We start from the raw sequence: 7,622 nt of genomic DNA on the forward strand, positions 1-7,622 counted from the left end.
GAGAACTGTGAAACATGTTAGATGAAAATCAATACCTAGAAAGTTCAAGCAAGTTCAGACACATTTTAGAACTCACCAGAGAAACGTTACCAAACATGAAAAGTACTTCACACTTTAGCTGGCAATCTGATAACAACGATACGTGTTGTGGCTTGGTCCTTGGAGAAACATTAATTCTTTAGTTGTGCAACATCTGATTAGTAGATCTGTTCTATGAAAAGCAGTAATTTCCTTATTCCATCCTCTTGAGAATGGCCTTCAGCTTTCCACTAATTTAATGGAACAAGATGGGGCTAGATATTTTGACATATATATTCACATTACCACACACAGCACAAGAAAATCCAGGTGACATCAAACCTGAATGTTCCTTGGTGCTTTTGCAGTGGTATTTGCAGGTGACAACATCTCATCACAGGAAAAGTAGTTGATCTGGTTATGAGTAGATTGCAAAGTTCTTTTACCAATTTCAGTTTGTATCAGAACCCCTGCAACCTAGGAAACAGTGCATCTGCTACCTGCTACCTGCTTTATTCGAGGGAGAATATTACATCTGCAGAAGAAAACAGATTGTCAGTCACAAGTTTCTACCTTAAAAAAAATGGATATCGGAAAAAATAGCAGTGCCACCTACTTAATGGGATCCTACTGGTGTAGAGCTGTTAACCAGAAATGTTTCAGTACATTGACATGCAAAAATTTTTGAACATTGCTTAGTGTCTCCATAGATTCTTTCTGTTGCACCCGTAGCATAAAATCCTGTGGATTTACAACTTTAAAAATTAAATTTTATGCTTAGAGAAGAGTCACAATGCTTCTGAGAACTCTGCTGTTTGAGTACTTGGGGGGATACCGGGTATGTTTGTGTCTTGATTCTGGTAGTTCATACAATAACGGCGGCAAAATAACTACTTGTATCATTGCTTTTTGCAGCCGCATTAGACAGAGAAAGAGCCTTCTGAAGGGAAAAGCGTCCAAAGAACCCGCAATCTTGATCTGTGAGAGATAGACTGCTTGACCAGAGGAAAGAGGTTTGGATCTACCCTTCTGGATTCTTAAATGCCAGTCTTTCAAACACAGCAGTGGAAGACAAGGAGGAGGAAGAAACTCTGCAGTGAATCCAGCAAAACCTACTTTTTTACTTCTTTGGTTAAGACTTTACATATCATTTGGGCTAAATTCTGCTATTACACACACACAGAGGACATGATTTCAGTGGGAGCTGGACAAACAAATAATAGAAACCAAAGAGTTTAGCCCTTGTCTTATAACCTAGAGAGAATCCTAGTGTACTGCTGAAAACATTGCTACATTAATGATGCAAGCATCTCTTTGGGACATTTTAGGTCCACACCTGCAGAATTTCATGATGGCATTGGAAAGAACTGGGCATATCTGGGGCATATGACTATGAAGGACATAACAACCTGAAAAGGGGCATGATCTGTGAAAAAATACAGTGTTTTGACCATCTTGTCTTTTGAAATTTGAAATTCAGCAAGGCAAATAAACAATTATTGAAAAAATAAGAATTTAGGGACCTTATCCCTTATTTCTTATTATTTATTCTGACTGTCAAGATTGCAGATATCATCCAAATCTGTATTTTAAAACTGGAGAGTCCTTGAATACTACCTTTACCTAAAAGGAGTCTTTGCTTGGTTTTGGTCTTTTTTGTACAAATGTTGACAAAACAAACAAATTGTTTGCCGTTTCACACGTGCCCAATTTTAATCAGAAAAAAAGTTGTGAAGTATGAAATGATCATTCCCTGAAATCTAGAGGCCTAAAAAAGTGCAGGGGATGTTCCACAGATACTTTATATCCTTGAAGGCTGTTCCTTGGTGCTGTAAGTGCCATGTATTGGGTTGGACTGAGCCCCCCTCATTGATCAGTGAGTTGTGTGTCTTCCCTGCAGCCAGAAAACTTGGCTCCCGACTTTTTTTTTGTGCTGAGTTGCAGTGATGCAGCTTATTGTCAGTGTGTGAGAGCTGGCCAGAAAACATTTCCATCTTCCCTTCTTCTCAAAATACCAATTAAAAAACAATATATATATGTGTGTGTATATATATATATAACTTCTGTTTCTTTTCCATTTTAATCTGAAACGTCAACAGGTAAGATGATGGTAAATGTCATTGAACATTTTAAACAGAAACACTTTTATCCAAATTCCAAAATTCTGGCCACAGAGGGAAGATACCTGACGATACCTGACCTGAGATGCTGGCCCATATTTTTTTTTCAATCATTAAAGCGCCTGCACAGTACAAAAGCCCCCACAGAAACACAGAAATAGAGGGCTTTTTTTGTAAATACCTGGAAGTTTTCTGAGAATTAAAACAATAGGAGAATTGAGCTGTAGGGTATTTCTTATCCATTGAGGAATAAACCTAGAAATGTTAATTACACTATCATAAATTAAGGAAGTATTTTCTAGAGTATGTAGCTAATGGTGAGGTATTTTGGCAGTGAGGTTAGAAACATAATTGAAATGTTTAGGTAACATAAAAAAATGCAATTATATTTTCAGAAGAAAAGGTAGAACTAGGAAAACATATAGTATATATATAATCCTTGACAATACCTAGGCTGTGTTTTTCCTGGTTTCAGGTACTGTCTTGTTAACTTTTAGAATTTCCTTTGTAGTAATATTACCTCAACATAAATGTTGTTTTTTCACTGTGAATTTTTATTGGTATTTTGAGAACAAATCTTTCTCAGTAGGAAAGTGGAGGCAAGACTTCTTTTGCTGAAGAGCTCCAGGGTGCCTCTCAGTTCCATCAGATGTATTTTATGTGATAACAGCTCAAAGATCAGTTAAAACATCCTTTCCCTATCCTCATCTAGGCTTGTGAGTCATTAGAAAGATTTGTAGGAGCCAAGACAAAAAGGTGCGATTAATATGTTTATTCAAAGAAAGCATTTCTAAAATGGCAGAAAACAATGATGTATGGAAAAAAGGATGGAGCCTATGTGCTACATGCAGTTTGTGGTGTTTACATTTAGCAGCAAGCATGAGGGGCACAGAGCTGGAGGTCCCACTCCTCCAGTGTGATGCAGACTACCACGCTGCTTTGATGACTACATATTCAAGAGCATGGGCCTCTACAAGTGACCAATATAGGGGCATCTAGCAGTGTTGCTCTGCTATTTTTGAAGGCATCACCACCAAAGGCTGCTTTGGGTGACAGCAGCTCCAGGGTCCCCCTGGTTGTGGCCCTGGGAGCATCCTACAGCAAAGCAACAGGACCCTGAGCTGAGGGACCTCTTTATCTGGGAGCTGAAGCAAAGGGGGAATGGTAACAGCGACTGAGGTGATTCTTTGCAATGTGAAGTAATCCCAAGCCTGTCCCCTTCCCTGCTTCCCAGAGGGGTGTCCTACGCCTGTTCCAGGGATGTAGGGATCCAGGTATGGAACAGCTTCCACAAGGCAGAGCATATCTGGGGGTGAGGCAGAAGCAATGCTTTCATCAGAGGAGAAAAGAAGTACTAGAGGAAGCACCCTGCTTGCTGAAATGTGTTAAAGGAGCACTAAAACTTAATTAAAAATCATTCTGTGGCAAGGCTGTAGCATCACCATCTTGTAAATGCACTGGTGCTCTTTGGAAACTAACGATGCCACTTATGTGCTGTAATTTACAGCACATGCCAAAAGGAAGCAGAGATATACTGGTCCTCCCAAGAGGATGCTGCACACATGGTACAACCTCCAGGGCCATGGCAGCACTTAGGCCAACTTCTTGCACCAGAAGAAGGCAGCTGAGGCGGGCTCACAGGAACCCCGCGCTGTCAGAGCAGCCAGAGAGCTGGGTGTGCACTGAGAAGGACTGAGCAGCCCCTGCGCCTCCAACAGGGCTGGAGAGGACACGGACACAGGACTGAAGAAGTTCTTTAAGATGGGCCTTGAACGTCACCCCAGCAAAGGCATAGATCACGGGGTTCAGGCAGCAGTGAATGAAGGAGATGGTTTCCGTCAGCTGCAGGGCCAGGGCTATCTGGTAGCTTGTGTTGCAGTCATTGATGATGTGCAGGCTCTGCAGAGAGTCTAGGAACAGCACGACGTTGAAGGGAGTCCAAAAGAGAAAGAAAACAATGACGATGATGAAAATCATCTTAATTGCCTTGATCTTGTTCCGATTCTTGCATTTCTGCAGGTTTTTCAGTATCTGGGCATAGCAGCAAATGAGGATGCTAAGGGGAATCAAAAGGCCTAAGATATTGGCTGCAAACTGAGAAGCAACCTTCCAGGTATTGTCACCTGGGGGGTACGTGGAGACACACTGCACAGACTGCTCAATTTCCACCTGCTCGTTAAACACGATGTTGGGTATGGAAGCCAAGCCAGCCACCAGCCACAAGATTAAACTGATAATTATGCCACAAGTGGCTGTCCGTATCCTCATGGCATAGACGGCGTGGACAATTGCTATATACCTGTCTATGCTCATGAGGGTTATAAAGAAAATACTACTATAAAAACCTGTATAATAAATGCCAGCCATTATCTTGCACATAGCATTGCCAAAAACCCACTGGTCTGAAGCATAGTGGGCTTGGAAAGGGAGAGGCACAACGAAGAGGAGATCAGATGCTGCAAGGTTCAGCAGGCAGATGTCAGTCATCGTCGTCAGCCTCTTCCTGGTCAGGAGAACCCAAAGGACCAAGGAGTTTCCCAGAAGACAGAAAACAAACACAAGGCAGTAAAGGATCGGCAGAAAGAGGGATTTGAATCTGCGAAAGTTGTTTCCTTCATTGCATGGAGCAGTGTTTTCATCATATGCGTAGTCATATTCTGTTGTGCCAAGGAACTGGCTTGTGGGATTCATCTCAGATACCTGTGCAGGAAAGAACAAGGGATAAATGACTGGCTGTTCTGGCAGAAGACTCCCAGGGTGGCTTTTGCCTCTCCCTGTGCCACACAGCCTCCAGGCAGAGTGTGACTGCAAAATGCAGACTTGGTCTTGGTCTACACTGCTCAAGAGCAGCTGTACCTCTCCAAAAGGCTGCATCTCCAACCTGCTGCCCATTCCTGTGCGTGCCTAAGTGTAAGCACTGGGGTGCTTTTGGTTTGCCTGAAAACGCCTCAGTGCCAGTGAGTTAGCCCCTCATCGTTCTAGTGACAGGGAAAAATTCATGCTGTGAATAGTTGCAATGGTGCAAAATGTTACTACACCTGCATCTGCTCTAAGAATCTGGATTTCCTTGTGCTCTGTGGGGTGGGGAGGCTTTCTGCCTGTAGCGTAAAGACCCTTCTAAAAGCATTTCCACTGAAGAAGATGTCACCCAGCAGCATAACCACATATTTAGCTGAGCTGCTCAGGGCTAGATACAGGCATGGAGTGCAGAGACATGAAAGCTGGTTTTCCATGGGTGAGTGCAGGATCGCATACAAAAAACGGAGTTTGCAGGGCTACACAGCAGCACCTGCAGTGCCAAGCTCTGGGCTGCTGCAGCGAGGCTGCCGCTGACCTCCAGGTTGGCTGGTGAGCTATTGCTAAAACACAGCAGTTTTATCACTCCTGCCTGTTCTGCCTAACGTCAACTTTCTAGTTAGGAGAAAACCAAAACAATCTAGTGGGGTGCAGGTATTCCTCTCTTGTCATTTCTGAAGAACTGCAATGAAAAGAGCTCTAACATAGCCTGACCTGGTCTTCAAAAATGAGTCAGTGCTTTAGCCACCTTTTGGTATTTTCTTTTTTCATATGTCACTTCATGACTCCTATAAAAGGGGATCTGGTTTGCAGAGCTAAGTGTTCACATTTTAAGAAGCAATGGTTCTTTCAACAGACACTATTTCAAAGGAGTTTCCTTTGCCACTGCTAAGACGTTTGCACGTCTGTTGTACTCTGCATCTGTGTTACGCTTGCATACAGGCCGATCACATCTTGAAAGAGCTTCAAAGACACAGAGTTTCCAGAAGGGAAGAATCATTTGTAATAATCATTGTTATTAAGCTGTAGCAATAATATGAATGACAGCGATTAATTCATTAATAGTAGGGGACGTTCTCCTGAGTCAAAGATGCTGCTTGGGTGTATGAAAAGAGAGAGAATGGTGAAAATTTTCATATTGACGAGGAAGGAATCAGAATTCACCCCTTCTTGCGTGGCTGTGCCACCTTCTGCAGGGAAACAGGAGGATCCATGCACACAGCACAGAGCGGGGCTGGAGTCAGCGTTTGTCCTCTGCTCCAGGTACAGACGCTGCTCACACCTCCCTGACCTGCCTCAGCTTTTCTTGGGGCATCAGGACTGTTTCTACCAAAGTCTACTGGCACGTGCAATGCAGAGAAACCTGTCACAAATACAGCATTCAACCCTGCGGAGTTCCTTGTTCAGAAATAACCAGTAATGAGAGAAAAGCAGTGCCGCAATCAGTGTTGATAGTGTAATTCTTTCCTCTGCTTAGTTTTCAGCTGTAGGTAGGACATATGTGTTTTTAATTTCAATGTTGTTGTCATGCATAAACCCCTAAATATCAAGATGTTGAGTCATTAGATAATAGCTGTTCATGCAGCAACCGGTATGGGCAGAAAGTATTTCCCGCTGATGCTTTTGATGTGTGACCCTGACGCACTGCGACTGCAGCAAGCACTGCAGCAGTGGCTAGCTTTTCTTAACTGCCTGTCAGGGGCCCCTTAAAAGCAGTCCGTAGAATCAACAAGAAAAAGTAAAACATTTTCAAAAAATAATCAATGCTGTTGTATAGATATATAGATATATAAATACGTAGATAGATACAGATACATAGATATAGATTTATAGGTATGATGCATCTGATTTTAGCAAAACTCAAGTGTTTTTCCTGGGCAGAACAGAGGCTGGAGATGCTCCACTTGAGACTTTCAGAACACTTTTATACTGTTAATGCCTTTGACAGCTTCCGACCAGGGGACAGCTTTATCTATTTTCCCCCTTCTCCACATCAGTTCGCAAAACAGTCAAACTGAAAAAGCAGGTTTCTGGAGCGTATCGAGAGAGAGATAACTGCTGCAGCTCCCTTTCCCCTGGTGCCAAAGTTAGCCCATTACTTTTTAAAGTAGCATTTTAAGTCTGGACGGACTTTACCTTTGCCAGCAGGAAGCCTCTACTCTCTCAGTTGATCCCAGTTGCTTTCTTCTTCTACTGTATCCTTGTCCTCTCTTGGGCTCGGGAGTTTCCAAGAGGTTTACTCCATCACCTGTGGAGATGGCTGAGATTTGATCGTATAAGGGTGTCAAATGGGCAGCTGCCAGATACAGAAAAGGTTTTGAGACAAATAGGTGTTGTAGCTGCGGTAAACAGGAAAAGAAGTGAGAAAGGTTACCAACACATTCTACAAAGCAAAACTCAAATACGGATCTTTTTGAAGTCAGTAAAGTTAGCACATGAATAGGTGTTCTTCTTTTAACGTGTTTGCTATACCCCCCTTCCTCACAGCCACACCTGATTTAAGCGAAAAATTAAAAAGTTCCGATATCTCCATCAAAGAACACACCCTAATAAATTTGCAACTTTTTACAGAAGCTGATATATAATTTCTGAGATGCATTATTTTGGTTTTTTGTTTCCTTCAGCTAATACAAATTTGCATACTGCAGTCTGGGTATTTCTTTCCCCATTAGTAATGCTTTCAGAGCA

At 42.5% G+C, this 7,622-nt stretch overlaps 1 protein-coding gene across 1 annotated transcript; it reads right to left on the bottom strand.

The window, feature by feature from the left end:
- Positions 1–3,773: 3,773 nt before the first annotated feature.
- Positions 3,774–7,199, bottom strand: LOC106896738 (C-C chemokine receptor type 8-like). Its single transcript, XM_014956936.1, has 2 exons — positions 7,071–7,199; positions 3,774–4,838 (listed from the first exon to the last, which is right to left on the bottom strand). The coding sequence occupies exon 2, from the start codon at positions 4,827–4,829 to the stop codon at positions 3,774–3,776; it is 1,056 nt and encodes a 351-aa protein (XP_014812422.1). The 5' UTR covers positions 4,830–4,838; positions 7,071–7,199.
- Positions 7,200–7,622: the final 423 nt, after the last annotated feature.

This window comes from Calidris pugnax, unplaced genomic scaffold, assembly GCF_001431845.1.
Source record: "Calidris pugnax isolate Ruff unplaced genomic scaffold, ASM143184v1 scaffold351, whole genome shotgun sequence".
Classification (NCBI taxonomy): Eukaryota; Metazoa; Chordata; class Aves; order Charadriiformes; family Scolopacidae; genus Calidris; species Calidris pugnax.